General features: G+C 42.4%; 1 protein-coding gene across 5 annotated transcripts in view; it reads left to right on the top strand.

Moving 5' to 3' along the window:
* The window catches only part of shank2a (SH3 and multiple ankyrin repeat domains 2a), a 124592-nt gene that overhangs the window by 37347 nt on the left and 67837 nt on the right, over nt 1-19408 (top strand). For all 5 annotated transcript variants that reach the window (XM_081715881.1, XM_081715880.1, XM_081715879.1 and 2 more), the window contains 4 exons: nt 1699-1815; nt 4436-4513; nt 9176-9242; nt 18122-18416. In XM_081715881.1, the coding sequence (XP_081572007.1) occupies nt 1699-1815; nt 4436-4513; nt 9176-9242; nt 18122-18416 (557 nt within the window). The remainder of the gene's footprint in view (nt 1-1698; nt 1816-4435; nt 4514-9175; nt 9243-18121; nt 18417-19408) is intronic.

Below are 19408 nucleotides of genomic sequence, written 5' to 3'. Positions count from 1 at the left end.
GAAGCCTTTGTGTTTGTGTGTGTGTGTGTGTGTGTGTGTGTGTGTGTGTGTGTGTGTGTGTGTGTGTGTGTGTGTGTGAGACCTTATTTACAGTATGTAATTATGCTAGGCAACACAGGTAACCTTTTCCTTTCAGACATCAGAGAGTCCACACTGGCTTTTCTCCTTCTGGAGATTAGACCTTGTCCCTTAGCAGATCCTCTGGACACCACTCTGCCCCTCATCCCATCCAGAGGCCAATCATAGTGCATGTTGTCTTCCGGCTAACCCTCCTCCCCTCCCCCATGTCCACTGCCTCTCTGTATGGATGCTTTTCACACCCATTTCCTCCCAGACACCCAACAAACTACAGCAAATTACATCTTAGTAAGCAATTGAAAATCTCAGTTAAAAAAAACAAAAAAAACCCAAAACAAATAAAAAAAAACCAAGCACAATTTCAACTACACACTGAGGCTTGATTCCCATTCTAGATCCATTTGCCACAATCTTTAATATATGACTGAAGTCAGCTGTTTTGACTTCGTAACACTTAACAGAAAAGCTGTATTTTTGACTGTTCATGTTGCCTGTTCTCAGAACTTTGACCCACTACGGTCCTGGTATTTGAATATTTCACATTTATATTGTTGTGGAGACAAGTCTTTCTCAGCTGATGAATGTGTCACATTACATTTTTTTTTGGGCCATTTGATGAATATGTCATCCTGGAGCTGAAAGACTGAAACTTTGAAAAATGGAAACGCTGTCATATTGTTTAATGCCACGCTGCCATCTAGTGGCAATTCTGTGTCATAGTGAAAAGGAATGGACACTGAGATTATGCAGTTGTGCTACATGCTAAAAATAGGTTGCATTGTAACCAGATGATATTCCTGTTCAGTATAAATAAATATAGGCCTAAGATTTTCTTAAACATTATATCAAAGATGATATCATTAAAAAATGATATAAAGTTGTTATTCTTCAACTACCCAAACACTCAGCTGAACCACTGATTATAATTTGCATGGTTAACAACCTATTTTGGCAAACAGTTTCAAAGTGTTGGTCAGTGTGCCTCCATGAATTCTGTAATGTTTAATGATAGTTTGCGCTGAAGCCAAACATACAGTATACCTTGTCCTAACTTCCTTTTGGAGAGTAAGACCTGAAAATATTTTTACAGAAATAATGTGGTCTACTAAATGTGCATCTCTGTAACAGGAATTGTAATTATTCAGATCATAGCACAGGATATGGTCTTGATAAAGACCGTGTATTAGTACTGAAGATGAAAGTTACTTTATAACTACATTTCACCCAGTTACTAAAGCCCTAACAAATGTACAGATTTCCAGTGCTAGAGACCATCAGCTATAGTCTATAGATCTATAGATTAATAACTTTTAGTACTAGTTGATTGATTTCATTCCCACATAGTGTAATTTACTGTTACTGATGCATCTGGCTTTGTGTGTGCATATGTATGCATGTGTATGCCTGTGTGTGTGTGTGTGTGTGTGTGTGTGTGTGTGTGTGTGTGTGTGTGTGTGTGTGTGTGTGTGTGTGTGTGTGTGTGTGTGTGTGTGTGTGTGTGCACGTATGTATGCTTATGAGTGCCTGTGGGTGTGCATGCATGTTTACTTGTGCGTGTTTCTGTGTGTGTGTGTGTGTGTGTGTGTGTGTGTGTGTGTGTGTTTGTATGTGTATGTGCAGGCTTGTCGACATGGCCATGTCCAGCACCTTGAGCACCTGTTATTCTACGGAGCAGATATGAGTGCCCAGAATGCCTCTGGAAACACCGCCCTGCACATCTGTGCCCTCTACAACCAGGTGTGTGTGTGTGTGTGTGTGTCTGTGTGTGTGTGTGTGTGTGTGTATGTAATCATGCCTTATTTGAACATAACTTGCATGTTTGTGTTATTATGTGTGCTGTTATGAAGTTTTGCCCTGTCTTGCCATTGGGTTTTCTGTGTAACTCTGAGTATGTTTATAAAAATTGCCATTTTTGTTGTTATGAGTATAAAATGCGCCATTTATCTGGCTGAGCTCAGCTTTTTGACATCCTGCTTTTACTTAACCTGATGTTGGTTTTCATGGTTCCAAATGTGGTGGTTGTTGTTGTGTTGTTGAGGAAGTTTGTGAGCTGTAAATAGACAGAAGAAACTCTGATGGTTAGACAGTTTGGACTGTTAGACAATTCTTTCCACTCTGCAGTACACTTTTTTGAGCAGTGTTCCTGCATGTTTTTCTTAGGTTTGTAAATGTGTTTGTGTGTGTGTTTTGTTTTAATAAGCTTGTCAGAGGAACAACTTTATTTCTGTTGTTCTCTGTATTCCCTCTCCACTGCACGCTCTGCTGAATTTCCATACATCTTTGTTTTTCACTTGCCTGTGTATGTTTGTGCAATTTCTTTTTCTTCTAAACACGGGAACATATAATGATTATGGCTGCACTGATAGCACATTTAGATTTGTGGCTGACACTGATTTCTGTAAAGCTGCTTTGTGACTTCACATGTTGTTAACTTTGCTCTGCTAATATGCCCTTAATGAGCTTCTTTGCATTGGTAATCAGTATTATTTGGCTAAATATTCAAATTTTGCAAAACAAAGTTGCCTAAACAAATCTAAATAAGGATGACTATAAGGGCAATTGTTGAGAAAACCACCCCAAAAAACTTGACTTGTCATTGGTTCAAGCCCCACCACTGCCAGGTTTCCACTGTTGGGCCCTTGAGCAAGGCCCTTAAGCCTCAGTTGCTTAATTTGTATTCAGTCATAATTGTAAGTTGCTTTCAACTTACATCAGCTAATTGATCTAAATCTAGAGTGGCCCAGCTGTCTGTGGTTTCTCCCTATAATCAGGAGGTCACAGGTTCAAATTCTGCCACGGCTTGTGGCATCAGGTTATGTGCTTGTATGGGCACAGATGTTGTAAGGTTATACTACAGTATTGGCAATGGTATCAGTACTTAATGATAGCAATATTGGTCCAATTCCAATACTATCAGTCTAAGTATTTGGTAATTGTTCATGATCTGTGTAATGGAGAGACATAGGTGTGTGAAGCAACTTTACTGAGTGCAGTTTCCAGCAAACAAGCTCTATATAAAAAAAAAAAAAAAAGCAGGTCAAAATCCAGGCAAAGAGGTTATTATAGAACTAGCAAATAGCAGGAAGATGGATAAGCAATGTTTAAAAACACACACACACAGCAGTCCTATGAAAGACAGATGCATGCAAACAAAGAACGGACAACCAAAGGGGTATACACTGTGGGAGTCATTTGGAGTTCATGAATGTGGCACAAGGTGTATAATGATGAGGAGGTTATGTCAGTATATGATTGGAAGAGCTGTTAGAACAAAGAGAGTCCGGGACATGACATGACCTGTAACTGTTCCAGAACTGAATGGATCCTGATTTACTGTTTTTACCTCCTCAATCCTCCCATTTGTATTTTACTAATTAGCTGTGACACTGCCAATTGGGAGCAGTCAGGCAAGATTTGGGGAGATGATCAGGAGACAGGCGGAAGCCCACACAAGCACACGCAAGCCAACCGCCCCTTCCATCAAATCTGCTTAGCCCTCGCTTACTTCAGTGGATTGTGCCCCAAAAATCTCTTTCCATTTGGATTTAGTCCTTGCTAAAGGAATGAGCAGAAAAGCGTTTGGCCTCTAGGGCTTCCTGTCAAGTGGCAGAGGTGGAGAAAGTGTGGTTGGATGTGCTCCCTCGCCAAGCAGCCCGTCAGCCGCCTGCCCCCTGCTTTTAATTGTGCAATTTATTGGAAATCATGCTGCAGTATTTATCGATTGGTTGTCATTCCACAGGCAAATTGATCAAATTTGAGATTGGCATGGAGGAGAAGAGTATGTGAGAGTAAACATGTCTGTGTTTACATATGTAATAAGATGGACTGAACTGATCTATAAGGCTGTCAATTTTTGCTGCTGTTGTTATTCTTGACAGTCTTTCACTATTGCTTGGCGTGATTAATATACTCTCTCTGTGTGTGTGTGTGTGTGTGTGTGTGTGTGCGTGCGTGCGTGCGTGCATGCGTGCGTGCGCGCGCGTGTGTGTGTGTGTGTGTGTGTGTGTGTGTATACACATGTATCTGCATATGTGTATGTTGGAATACATATGTTGTAGTCTCTCTTTATGTGTGCATACGTTAAAGTGTCTGATGACTATAGGTTCATTACATTTATATGCAGCATTATTCTTTGTTGCCCCCGATTGGGAAGTCATGGAGGGGGGATGGAGCAAGTGACCCTGCACCCCTGTGCCAGGTGCCCCTGCACCCCTGTGCCAGGTGCCCTTGTACCCCTGTGCCAGGTGCCCTTGTACCCCTGTGCCAGGTGGATCAGACCACTTGGCCTTGACAACTAAGCTGAGAAACACTGATGTACGGGGTTGTTTTGCTGGAACCAACTCTGTCTCTTTTGTAGGATAACTGTGCTCGGGTGCTGCTGGTCCGGGGATCTGACAAGGAGGTGAAGAACTACAACAGCCAGAGTCCATTTCAGGTATATGGGCTATACGCTGCCTCCTACTTTTGTAGAGTGTGTGCAATGCGTCGATTCAGATGAATATTTTAAGTGAGCTTTTCAGACTCTTTACTCTCCAGTGTGAGACAATTGTTTACACTAGCTATCGCAATTACATGCAGAGACATGTGTACTAATGTGAGTGAGTTCACCTATACAGTAGTGAGAGACAGTAGAGCTGAATAATGTATGAAGCACTCAAGTGTACCACACACACACACACACACACACACACACACACACATTGAGAGAAAGAGCAGGAGAGAACGAGAAAGAATTGGTAAGATTCAGTCATAAACCAGAGTTCATGTGGCTTTGAGCTTTCCATCCATGCTAGTCATTCTTGGAATGACACTTTAGACTAAGATGGATGACATTTCTGAACAACAGCAGAAAGGCAGAAAGCACTGCAGTGAAGGAAAGAGTGGGTTGACAAAAAAATATTACTGGCTAGGGCTACTGGAGGTGTGACTATCTCACCTTCACCAGAAACTGGTAAAGAGGCTTCCTCAACACAATAGCGCACATATTTTGGCCAAGTATTGGATCAAAATTAGCATTAAAAGCATGTTTGCCATAAAAGCATGTGGTCCAATATGGCTCTGCTAGGATAGTCTTTGGGCTAAAAGGGAATGATCTCACCTGAAAATGTCCTTTTCTTCCCTGTTCACTTCATACATAATATGGCCATATTTAATGAGCTACGGCATGACAACAAAAAAAGAAAAAAAAGAAACATTGCAGTGGTGGACACCTCCTGTCAAATGCTGGATGAAAATCACTGAGTTTTAAAGATTTTATTATGTTAGGAGAGAGAGAGAAATTTTGTTAGCAGATAGGAGGACCTACAGATTTGACAGAAAGCAGTTGGCAAGTGTGTTTGACCTCAGTGTTGGTGCACCAGCTGGTGCTAATTTGTAAACCAACACCTCCATTTTCGTTCTTACAGGCTGATTAAATAGGTTGGCCCCTATAGATCTCACCTTGTATTCAATGGTTTTGTTCGACAGGCACATTATCCAGATTTGTGTAGGACAAATTCTGACATGTCCAGAGAAAATGTAGTCCAGTGTGGAGGTTGTCTTCTTATTTGTTTGGTGTATCTTTTGAAATAAGAAGTGCCTGTTTGGAAGAAACTATATGCATAGCTGCATTCATCGTTTATGTTTTAAAATAGTTTTAAATATTTCTAATATTATTTGGTGGGATCAGGAGCTGTGTAGATTCTTAATGGAGGTGGACCAGTGAATGAACAGGAGGAATGTTTTGTACACTCTATTATCATCTTCCAGCCCTAGAAACCACTGGGGTGGCCTGGGATGTCTAAGCCCAGACTGTTTGGATGTGCCGGGGTGGAAGGAGGGGCTATGATGAGGTGATACCTCCATCTCTCCTCCACCAGACTGAATGCAGGCCTAATGTATTGCGCGGTTACAGCTCAGATCTGCCTCACCAGTACATAATGCGGCAATGGATGCTGAGACTTCTGGCCACTTCTTCTAGGCCCCTTATGTTGACAATAGTCACATGCAGCATTCACATTTTTATTTGCTTGCTTGATCTGTTCTTTCCTGTCTATTACCGTGTCAAAGCCAAAGTCAATTTTATTTATATAGTACCTTTTACAACAGTTGTTGTCACGAAGCAGCTTTACAAATGCCAGAGCCCAAGCCCCCAGTGAGCAAGCCAAGGGCGACAGTGGCAAGGAAAAACTCCCTAGAGGATGAAAACAAAGCCTTGAGTGGAGCCAAGACTCAAAGGGGGTAGCCATCTTTATCTGGCCAACAACAGACACTACAATAGCAACAATATAAACAATGTGGAGCTGAATAAGTTGTGAAAGAGAAAGAAAAATAAATAAATATTAATAAAAATAAAAATAAGCAATCAATGTCTAGGCTGGTTTTCTAAAAGTCCTAGAAAATATATTATTAGGTATGTCCAGGTATGAGGCTCTGTAAATTACGGAACTGTAATGTGCAAAGATGGACGCCGGCAAGTCTAGCTATGGCAGCAAAGCTAAAAGAAAGAGCCAGAAGGAAACACAGGTATGAGGGCACCCTGGAACATCAGCACTCCGCTGCGTTCAGTCAACAAACTTGAGTCAAAAGACAGTTGAAGTGACAGTATCATAACATCCCATAGCATCTTTAACATAGGAAACGTCTCTGCCCCCTGCAGTAGATTTTCTTATTCTTGGTACTAGTAAAGAGCCTGCACCTTTTGATCTAAGCAGACATGGTGGGTCTAGGAGTTCTCTAAGGTACTATTGGGCAAGACCGTTCAATGCTTTTTAGGTCATGAGATGTATTTAATAATTTTTACTGGGAGCCACTGTAACGTAGCTAAGATAGGAGTAATGTGGTCAGATTTTCTGGTTCTAGTAAGAACTCTGGCTGCTGCATTTTGAACTAGCTGCATCTGTGTCTCATTATGTCCCTTTAATATGATTGTTGTTCATTTTATCTTTCACTGAATAATTTACAAGTAGATCAGGTGTGATTTCACTGCTGTTAGTGCTAGCTGAGTGTTTGCAGACCTTAAAAAAAGCAACAGTCTCACTTTCAGGAAAAAACTCTCAATCTGCTAGGCGTTATCCAGAGATATGGTGCTAATGGAATGATGGTGTGAAATTTGAAATTCCCCTGATATACCTCTCTCTCCCTCCCCTTTTAAAGATTCTGATTTAGTCTTAATTAAGAATCCATATCTAATATTGCTGGAGGACCCCTCTGCCCCCATCATCTTGATTTTTTCCCCCAGTAGTAAACAAGGTTTCCATAACAACCACCTCTCATATGTTCTGCTAAGTGGGATATTCTCCTGGAGGCAGATGGCTTAAAGAGTTAAATTATTATCCCTGCATTGTAGGTCTGATTTTCATACTATGACTATGACGGCCCGGAAACTGTGTTGGGGACAGGGAGCAGGGAACGAGTTAAAGAGGTATGGGTTGACACCCACCTGCAGGGCACCCAAAGAGGGCATGCGTGGGCAGCAAGGGTTCAAAAGTGTGCTGTCAAACAGATACACCCACGTTACCACAGCGACAGGCTGACTTCAGGAGTAGTGACCTCCCCTGATGGCAGGTGTATGAGCCAGGTATGCCTGCGACTGTGGCCTTCATCTGTTTTCAGCTGCTTTTGGGACATTTCAGGCACTGATCTACTGACAGTTAGAAACAGAATTGTGGTTGTAGTTCATCAGCCATCTGTTCAGGTACTTTGTAAAATGGTGTCTGTTAGGAATATTTGGAGGATATTTAGTGTTGTATGAGAGAGGGCAGCTATAGATGGAGAGTGGCAGATCCTGTGATAACTGCCACAGATGTTCATCTTAAGTTACAGTTTCTGTAACATGCAAACACGAGCATCTTATATAAAGACCAGAAACCTCTAGCACCTAGTTAGCATATCAGAGGGAGACAGCAGTACAATGTTTGAGGATGGAGGTTTGATGGAGTGTGTGTGTGTGTGTGTGTGTGTGTGTGTGTGTGTGTGTGTGTGTGTGTGTGTGTGTGTGTGTGTGTGTGTGTGTGTGTGTGTGTGGTTGACCCAGGTCTGTTGTCAGTGGTGTGTTGGGCAGTTTTTGGAAGTGTGTTCATAACTGAAGTCTGTAGTGTGTATGTGACACAGGTGTCTTGCTGCCATAGGTCAAGTGTAAATGGACAGCTGAGGCTTGGTGTTTGATCATTTGAATCTTTCTAACTGTGAAAAACTGGTGGTATGTTTTTCATGAGCTGAGAGATTTACTTCACATGAGAGGTATTTGATAAAAGTGGGTCTATTCATTTACTCCAGATGGGAGAGTATAGTATTTTCACATCACCCCCGAGTGGTTATTTTTCCAGCACTCTGCATTATTTCTCTGAGCCTGTACTTAACCAAATCATGGCCCCTGAGGACCTGCTGGTTCATTTCCTCAGGCTAGAGCAGCTAATCAGATGGAATTGCTTTTAAAAGATGTGCAGTCTGGTATTCGTTCACATACAAATGCTGCGGTTGGTTGCAGGCTGGTTTGGTGTGATTTGGTTGTTTTGGAATGAAACAGCATGCTATTTTTAGTGCTGTTTATTGTGACACATCCTCCTTCATATCAGACTGCAGTGAAAGGAAGATGAAATGTACAAGTGGTTAAGAGTATAGAGAGGAAGCTTCACTATGTCCCTACACAACACTGTCTCTCACTGTCTGCCATCCCCAAACTTAATTATTAACAGTTTTTCATTTGTCTTTAATAAATTAGATTCACAACCTTTCTTACTTATACTGCATGTTATTGTTATTCTGTTATTCTAATGCAAATAATGAATGTCTCTGTTGAGAAATTATTCTCTGGTGCAAAGGTAAACAGTACTTTATTACCTACATGTGTGCACATACTCACACACCTTCATTCAAAACCAGCACAAGCATACTCATTCATTCAGTCTGAGGTTTCCATTTTATTAGGAATAGTATATAAGGAGCTAGTTCTTCCTTAAAAACATTGTATCAAAACATTTTACAGAAAAAAATACTAACTGCTTGAGTCTGGCTTATCTGCCATGCTTGCACTAAAATGTTGATTTTTGATATTTTAGATTAGGAATATTAATGACCTTTGTTGAGCATTACTGCAGGTCTTCCTTCTGTGTGGCAGGTTGCTATCATCGCTGGAAACTTTGAACTGGCTGAGCTCGTCAGAAACCATAAAGAGAGTGACGTTGGTGAGTTGCTCTCATCTCACCAATCATTCACCCCTCATCACGCATGCAGTGTTAGCAGTGCTGCTGACTGTTAGTCTCGGGGTGTTGTTAGAGGCTGCAGCTTCTGCATCTCTGAATGTCTTTCCAGAGTGGTGATGAATGCACTAATCCCAAACTTCAGGATTAGAACAGTGAAGAGCCAATGTGGAAGAGCCAAGAGTTTTGACTCACACACATGTTTGCACACAAACACACACACAAGCACACACACATACACACACATATATTTACACACACACACACACACCTACACACACACACACACACACACACACACACACACACATACATATGTTTACTTTGATTGATCCAAGAGTTTAGACACAGAATCAAGACTATTATCAACACCTTTGATAAACACACAGTTGCAAAAATAAACACACACACATACATATGTTTACTTTGATTGATCCAAGAGTTTAGACACAGAATCAAGACTATTATCAACACCTTTGATAAACACACAGTCGCAAAAATAAATACACACACACACACACACACACACACACACACATACACACAGTGGAAAAATACAATGGTTTTATAGGTGTGGGTTTTGCTGCATCATTTTTGTAGGTTGGACTGTGTGTGTGTGTGTGTGTGTGTGTGTGTGTGTGTGTGTGTGTGTGCGTGTGCGTGTGCGTGTGCGTGTGTGCGTGTGTGCGTGCGTGCGTGTGTGTGTGTGTGTAGGACCAGACCCTTGATTGGATTTGGATTTCATTGCACTCCTGCTTTTTTGACCCACCTTATTTTTGTTGGATTATAGCCATCATTCAGATGAGGATATCTGGACTCTGCCAGGCGACATCTGCACACTAAGAGAGAGAGAGGGAGGGCAAAAAAAGAAAAAGCCAGAGAGAAACCACTTCAAGAATTCCAGTTCTCAGCAGGAACAAATTTCACTTTCCCACAACAATGCTTTTCTATGCATTCTGCATTCGTCTTTCTCCCTGTTATTCTTTAAATGCATTTTTTACAGAGAAACACAAAATTCAGCAGGCGGGATTAGAGACACAAGTGAAACAAATAAATAAATAACAAAAATAAATAAATAAAGGGGAAAGTAATCCGTGATTGCGTCCCCAATTGGGGACGAGCTCCATGCCAAAAGCTAGTAGGGCCAGCAGCAGCAAGGATTAGCTTCTCCTCAGGACAGCCAGGCCGCCTCCACAGAGCACACTGCCTCCAGCAGCAACTCCACGGCCATATAACGGCCCCGCCAGCCACCTCGGGCAGCCTGCTGGCCTCCTGGCCCAGATTTGCCCCCGTCCCCAGGCACCCCTGTAAGCAGAATTAAACCACCAGGCTCCTGACTCACGCCACCAACTCCGCTGATCTGTGATGGTTGTGGCTGGTTGGGATCGTGGCTGTTTGGGATTGTGCTCCACTGGTTGGTATTGTGTTGGACATGGGTTCCACCTGCTGGGGTTCCACACTCACTGAGTGTGAGTGTCTATATGTCTGTGCTCTGCAACATGGGTCCTCACAGGGTAGAGTTATTATTTCTGTGAGAATATTAACTTATGTTAGGTTAGAAAGATCCTGACTTTATTAAACATCATTTGCAAGCAAAGCCCATGTTCTGCTTTGTTTCCAATCATTTTATCACATCCACATTTTCATCACTTAGAACTGAAGGAAGCATAAGTGAATGTGTATGTGGTCTTGTTTTTGAATGGGTTTGAATGAAGGGAAGAAAAAAAGGTCTGAATAGAACCAGTGAAATAGAATGAGTCACAAACCTTTTTTAATGGTTCATTCAACTGCAATGGTTCATAAACCATAACATAGAATTCAGCCATTCTAATTGTATTCATATACTATTTATATACTATAATCTATTTATAATCTCTTTTATAACATTTTACAGTGAGAGTGAGTTAAATCATCAAAGAACCAACAATGTGGTCACATATGTGATTTTCTGTCATGTGTTTGGCAGAAGTATACATGGGTCATATAAGCTGTTCTGCATTAATTATGAAACACAATGAATAATGAAGATAATGAATTATAGACATGAAAGAAAACTTTTTCCTCCATCCGTCAGTGGAAGTATGCCACCATATATACAGCCTATAGACACACTAAATCCACATCCCCCACTCAGACTCAAGATGACCTACATATAGCCTACAGAATACAGGGTTAGAAGCCTCATAGTGCAGTGTAATTTTCTGCCTGTTCAGACAGGTAGTGGTTGGAGTTAGGATTAAGAGTTAGGGTTGGGGTTAGAGGTACAGTTAGTTATAGATTCATGGTTAAAGTTGAAGTTTTGTTTTTGTTTTTTTTATTTTAGGGTAAGTGATTAATTGCACCATTGCATTGTAACTATAAAGACAAAATAAAATCAGACAGAAAAAGTCACTCACTGTACATTGACTTTCATATTTTGATTCTTGCTTAGGTTAGCTAATAGATAGCTAAGCACCCTCGTTGGATTTCATCATTCATTTTCATGATGACGTGAGTTCTAGCACCCTCTACTGAATGCCTATCCCCATCTCACAAATAATCTATTGGGTATTGTAATGAGCAAAGGCAATTTTATTGTATTTCATATGGATGAAGTTGTAAGAAAAACCCTAGCTCTAAGCAACCATTTCCTTATAGGTTGGCTAGTGCAAATTGCTATGAATTCTTTGTTGTAGTTTGTTGGCTTTGAAGCATTGTTAGGTCAGTAATATCATTTTTGGGCATTACACCAGCATGTCATTAGCTGTGGGCGCCCTCTTCTGCCAGTCTTTGCTCTTTCTCCGTGTGTGCAAGCCTATGCTTTCATGAGCCTGGGCATTACACAGTCCTACCACACGGACCCCCTGCCATGGAGCCTGGCCCTCCACTAATGAGCTGATCAAACCTCTGATGTGTTCATGTGTTCATATCAGTATGAGATGAGAGAAGCTCCATAGACCAGACTAGCAGACTGACCATGTTTGTTGGAGATGAGACCAGGTTTCCTCATAGGAGTTGTAGGAGTTAATGTGGGGAGCTAAAGTAAATTTAAGTAGAGTATAGCATCTGCTTCTTTTGAAAAATCTAATTGTCTTGATTGAGTTAGTGCATTGTCCTTGTTTTTCCTTTTTATAATATGTCAGGTTTCTGAGTTGTTTTTTTTCAGGGTACTGAAAGAATACACTGACATAGACTGATATGTGACATGCAATCTATATCCAAAATACGCTCATTATTGTACTTATTCTCTCCTGCTTCAGCTATGCCCCTTTGAAGATGATTGACAGCACTGTGTATTATCGTGTAGGCGGTGACTGTGTGTTAATTTTGTAGCAGCCGCTCAGTGCTGTTAGCACCCTGTGGGCTCCTAGGGCCAGAGGTGCCCATGTATGTGCACTTGAGTGAATTGGCGACTGGTCACGTTTCCTGCCTGTGCGGCCCTGTGGCAAGCTGGGCCCTTCTCCTCACAGTACCCGCAGCAGTGGTGTGCGTCTATAGCAGTGAGTGATTGGTGTGCTCCAGCAGGTGGGCCACTCTCTCATAAGACACGTCTCCTGCTTCAGCATCCCTACATATGGACTGGTGCCTAAGATCCTCAATCTGGTTATTATTGTACTTTGTGGATCTGCATGCATATATGACTGACATGGATCATATGCACTGCCCACACACTGCGAAATGGCTTAGGTAAGTCCAGCTTGGAAGCTGTGGCTCAAAAAGCTCTTTCTCTCCATGTTTGTCATCAGTTTCCTTATTTAATAGTTGGTGCCATGGAGAGAGAGAGAGAGGGAGAGAGAGAGGGAGTGAGAGAGCACCCTACTTCCAACTTCTGATGACACAGTCGAGAAGGCCTTTTTAACACACAAAAAAAGAAGCCAATGAGTTAAAACCTAATTAAATGTCCTGCGAGTCAAAGCACTGGTAGCACTTGCTAACACTCAAGCACTTCGTGTGTGACATGTGAGTGCTCATGGCTTTCCATCGAACGATCGCTTCCCTGCCAGTTCTCCCCAGTTGCACAAGGCCTTGCAGGACTGGAGCACGCTTAGCGACTCCCAGTTAACGAGGGGTAGAAAGGCCCATCCCCGTGCTCCCTGCTCCTCGCACCCCTCCTCTCTCTGGACTTGTTCTCTACTACCATGCTGGGTTACTTGCAGCTACAGTCTGTATTCTAATGATCACCAGCTATGTGTCACACGAACTGCTGCTTCAAGACTTTGACACAAAACTTTGACTTCATGGCAATGATGTCTTGAGAAAAACTATGACCACCTAAACCCCACCCCTAGCCCAACCTTAACACTTTACATTTGAATTGGCTCGTGCAAGTTGCTACAAATTGGTATAAATGTTTTACTGTGACAGCAACAGCAGGTGCAGTATAAACCAACGTAGTTCATCTAATTGCTCCCTTGCCTGCACTAAAGACTAATTGACATTAAATGTGGGTTTGCTGCCATAGTATTCAGAATCCCTCAGTCTCTCACTGGCTCCTACTGGAGTCTATGTCCTAGTTATCTTTAATTGGTCACAGCTTATGTGAGGTGTATGGCTCTACATCAGACTCACTGGTCCAGCATAGTACAAGTCTCCCCCAGTACAAGCAACACTTAAATTCTGCCTTTGGCTCCTAATTGCTTGTTTGGACCCAATCTGCATTTTGCTTTTAAATTAGCTGTGCTGGAGGGTATGAGAATATTGTGAGAAGCTACATTTATGAAGATGTTCACTTTGCACATCTGCTTGGAGTAGTTGCATCAGACATTTCTTGGTATTTGGTGTAGATCTGTAGTTCTGTGCATGGAAAAAAATCCAAGTGTATCAGTGACTGACACAAGTCTGTTTAAACATGACAAGCTAATGTTGAGGCACCTGGACATTCTGATTTGAAGTGAGAACAAGACTGGTAGCCTTTGTTTATTTGCCATACACACTAAAAGCAGATGGTGTACATTAGTCAGCATAGCTATACATGATTTTATTAGTCATATAGAATACAGTTACTCTCTGTTGCCACTAACAGATTGTGCCATCCTCAACTGAGTAGTGACACTGACACATATAAAAACTCCAGAAACAGCTGTTGTATACCAGTACAACAACCTCTACAATACTTCTACTTTGTCAGTGTCAATGATGTGTTGGGAAATAATATCTGGTAGCAGATACTGTAGTCCATATCTGGCCAGTGAACAGCCTTGTAGATGGTGGCTGACAAATTGAACTATGTAACTGTATACTTATAAAAATGTACCTAGGTTAGTAAACTAATAAGGTGTCCAGTGTGTGTTGGTGCACGGTAGGAGTTTCTAATAACGTAGCTGGTGCTTGTACACTAGTGGTTTAGTAATCATGTTTTCCAACAGTTAAAGGTAAGAGTAGTGGGGCAGCACTTGCCCACAGAGGTGAGTACTCGCCCACAGAGGTGAGATTGCTATATGTCAGGTCACTTACAGATTTAAGCAACGGCTGCAGAGTTGTATCTTAGAGGAGTTGTCACCTTGCTTATTGTGTGTGTGTGTGTGTGTGTGTGTGTGTGTGTGTGTGTGTGTGTGTGTGTGTGTATATATATATATATATATATATATATATATATATATATATATATATATATATAATACTCTGTACTACTGCACACTTTTCATTACGTGAATGGGAGAGAGAGAGAGAGAGAGAGAGAGAGAGAGAGAGAGAGAGAGAGAGAGACGAGGATGCCGTGGGAATCACATTCCGTCTACGGCGCAAAGCAGAAGCATGTGTGGTGCGCGCGAGCCTTCTGTCATCCAGGCGCCCGTTCCAGGTCCACTAAACCAGCGACGCGACCTTTTTCGTACCGTTTTCGCGGATCCTGCACCTTCGTTCCATTCATCATTCGACAAAAGCACCTGGACAATTTTGCTTTCTTCGGACTATCTGGAGTAATTTATAGAACTTTTTTGGTTACGGAGAAAAAATGAAGTCTTTTCTTAGTGCCTTAAAAAAAGAAGGTAGATATATCTGTTCGTTTTGCTTTAACGTCATTCGTTTTGCTTAAGCTCATTTGCTTAATGCACGCCAAATTCTTTGCTGAAGCGTAGAATTTTCGTGGCGGAACAGCGAATGGGATTAGAACTTTAGTTGCCATCAGTCTGTAGAAATGTTTTTGGTTTTTTTGCAGTATCAGAAATGGTCTACTTTGAGTAATAAACTTAATTTGATATTCTCATGAAGAACATCACAAAGACACCTTGTCATAACAGTTAATGACTTATTTATCCATTATTTGTTTCATGTTCCAGTCTAATGTTGTACTTTTTGGCTATGAATGTTACAGATTGGCACTGATCCTTGCTTTTATTGCTTGTACTAGAGGACACTTACCCATATCATTTACAATAGGTGCTTTCACCATTGCTTAAACAGATTTCCCCCCTCTTTGCTCATTCTTTGATTAGGGATTTACCATGCAGAGAATACTTATCTGTAGAGACTCCTCTTGCTCTTGAACTGAAGCCTGTCCTAATAGAAACATGGCATGCTGTTGGAAAGGTTGTCTATGTGCATGAATGTGTGCGTGTGTGTGTGTGTGTGTGTGTGTGTGTGTGTGTGTGTGTGTGTGTGTCTGTGTGTGTTGTCCTACCTCCTCTACATGGTTGACCTCTGTTTTCACTGCACTAGGCTCTAACAGGCAGAGCAGTCTGCAGCAGTACGCTCTGTCCATTCCACAACTTGCAGTTTCTCCACTTGGCACCTCTGAAGCAGTGGAACAAGAGTGGAAGGCAGCAACATACTGACAAATGGCAGAAATCTGATTTATGTTCCTGTAGTATCTGTGAATGTCTCTGTACTCAGTGAATTTTGTACCGTCAAGTCTCAGTGTGAGAATAGTCAGCAGATTTAGCCAGAATCCAGTTACAACACACAAAATATGGCATTCCTCCTTTTGTGCTTCTTATTAGCGACTTAAATCAGGGGGTGAACATCCTGCAGTGGCTGTGACACCTGTCACATATCTGGAATCTAGACTTAATTCCCGTAGCCAATAGGAAACGAGCATGGCAGTAGTAAAATGAGCATTCAACACCTAGTGATGGGGAGTGAGAGCTCCATTAGCAGTCATTATGGCTCAGCTGTATATTCCCAAAGTAGTAGGAAAACCTCCAGCAGTGGCCATTTTGGCTCAAAATCCCAGCGATCTGCATGGCCCCTGTGATAATGATAATAGTGATGGTGGAAAAAGCGTTCTGGACCAAATGCTCAGTCACTCTAATGCAGTCATGTAAGCTCGTGTGGGTGCAAGCTCTGTTTAAGGGTGCTGGAAATGAAAGTCTCATAAAATTATCAGCGATGCGTTGTATGTAGCCTGCAGAATGTGGCCTGGAGTAAACACTTTGCTACTGCTTTATGCATCTGTCCTATAGCGTGATCTTTGTCAGAGTGGAAGATAATGAGTAAAAACTCATTACTAGAGCAAGTGCTACTGTGCATTGTTGTTGTTTTTGGGTATGACCTGCAAAATTAAATATTCCTTCTGTCTCTGTGTCACATACGCACAAGAAGGACCCACTTTCTAATAGCTGAATGAATCAAGACCTATGTGTCCAAATGACTTATGCATCGCATGCTACCCAGACTCTTTGCTCAGGACTGATCAGAAGGATGCGACACAGTACAGTCTCCTTTCCATCATGCTCTCCTTCCCATCCTGGGTTGGGGGGGTGCCCATGATACTGTCTTCCTCTCTTTGCTGCTTCCATCCCCATATTCCTACCCTTTTAGAAAGTTCCAGCAGTGCTATAGTTAAAGAGACAGTCTAGATAACACATTTTGAAATAGTGTGTGATGGAAAAGTTATTTTATAATTGCAAGAAGTGTGATGTTGTATGCAAACCAGCAGGGTGTCCCTTCATTGGTTTGAAAAGCAGCTCCTCATTATTTAGCTATTACACATTTTTTACATAGTTATTACTGAGTAATACAGATTTTCTAGACAAACTCAAGACTTGGCCTGGATTGCACTATTTTAGAAGGTAAAGGTAATTCTAGTTATTAGCCTGAAGGCTCTAGCTCTGTATGAGGAGCTGGGCTCCAACACCCCAGATAGCCACACAAGGACGCCACAAGGATCTTCTGTTCTGCTCTCCTGCTCTTTGTCAGGACACCCTCTCTCTGACTTCCAAAAACATGAAACATTGGTTCCCAGACCGACTGAAACACAAACGTGAAGGTTATTTTTGTTCTCCTACCTGCTAACGCTGAGGTTGGGGGAAAAAAACATTTCATTGCTGCTGTTATGATGACATGGGAGCAGAGGTCTGAAGTCTTTAGCTTTGTTTTACTCGTCTTCTGAAGGGAATAGTAATTGGTGTGAGCAGTGAGATGACATTTCTGCTTCCTGTTTTTTCCCTCTCCTCCTGTGATGTATGCTTTTCCCCCTCCATCTTTGGCTTTCGCCTTTCTTTACTTCTCTGACTACTTGCCTTTCTACCAGTTTTATTTATTCTATCCTGCCATACATCTCTGTGTTATATGCTCCTTCTTCTCAGAATTCTTTTATGGATCTTAATTGTCCCTTTTTTACCCTTCATCCTCTCTTTCCTTCTCTAAAATCCATATATATATATATATATATATATATATTTTCCCCCCCTCTCTCTCTTCCTCTCTATCTGCTATATGCTAACTCAGCTGTCATGGTCTCTAGGGTATCAAGTAATGAATACACCATGCTCTGTTCTCTCATACTTACTTTCAGTCTTTCAGTCTCTATCTTTCTCCATTTTTGCCTTGCCTGCATACCCATAACAGTTTCTTTTCTCATTCCTCCATCTCTCTCTCTCTCTCTCTCTCTCTCTCTCTCTCTCTCTCTCCCTCTCTCTCTCTCTCTCGCTCTCTGTCCCTCTCAGTGCCTTTCCGCGAGGCCCCAGCGTATTCCAAACGGCGACGAGGGCCTCCGGCCAGCAGCCTGGCAGCCCCACGAGTACTGTTGCGCTCCAACAGTGATAACAACCTGAGCGTGAGCGTGGTGGGTCCCGAGCAGCCCCCCAGCCGCAGCCTCTCGCCCCAACTCCTGCAGCAGATCCAGCACAGGAGCCCCAATGGCATGGTGAGGACAGCGGGTCGTGGGGCCCGGGCCAGCTCTCGTGGACGTTCACCCTCCCTCAGCCGCCTGGGAGAGGAGCAGCGTAGGCAACAGCAGAGGTAAGTAGGGCTACTGCACACACACACACACACACACACACACACACACACACACACACACACACACACACACAAACGCATGCATGCATAGGTGTACATGCAAACATACATACATGGACACAGGATAGTGAGCTCCTCCCACTTGGGGGCATTCATAAGCAGCAAAATGATGCGTTTCCATTGCAAAATGGATGAATAAAGTACAACGTAGCACATACATACGCATGCATGTATATATATATTTACACACATGCATAGATACATATATTATGCACCCATGCACAGACACATATGTGCACTCATTATTGTTGCTTTGTGCAGACTGGGTAGTGGGATGGACTTAGTAGTGCATGATTTAGTGGATGATTTGTGGTCTCTCAGTGGTCCGCATTAGTCAACACAGTGTTTGTAAGTACTGTCTGACCACAGCCATTGTGCCAAGACTGTGCAATGATCCTGCATGGAAGAAGAGGAAGATGTCAATCGCGGTTCAGAAAAAGCTGGGACTGACTGCTAAGCACCACATTTGTTTTTGCGTCACAGTCTGTATGTGTGTTTGCATGTGTGTGTGAGGGAGACAGAGAGAGAGAAAAAGAGAGAGATAGATACAGAGAGAGAGACAGAGAAAGAGAGAGAGAATCTTGTCTGCCTTCTTAGGGTGTCTATATTGGAGAAGGAGTTGTGACGCTGGGCTGTGACAAAGCTGAAGGAAGTGAATTAGTAGAGATCCAAGCAAGTTTAAACCAGTTAATGAACACTCTGCCACCCACCACCCTCCTACAGTGTAGCCAGACAGACAGACATACCACCTGTACCTGCTGCTTCCTGCAGAGGCAGAGCCAGCCAACTCTGTGGCGTCTAGGTGCTCTATGGCCTGCTATAGCAGTCCTGATCCCGTTAAGCTGAATGGCTGAGCAAGCCGGCAACCCTGTTGCCCTGCAAATATATCAGCATCCCTGCTTATGGGAAGGGGGTGTCAGAGTTGAACACTC

This window comes from Electrophorus electricus, chromosome 6 (assembly GCF_041902795.1).
Source record: "Electrophorus electricus isolate QZ-2024a chromosome 6, ASM4190279v1, whole genome shotgun sequence".
Classification (NCBI taxonomy): domain Eukaryota; kingdom Metazoa; phylum Chordata; class Actinopteri; order Gymnotiformes; family Gymnotidae; genus Electrophorus; species Electrophorus electricus.
This window is presented reverse-complemented; position numbering and strand designations above follow the sequence as displayed.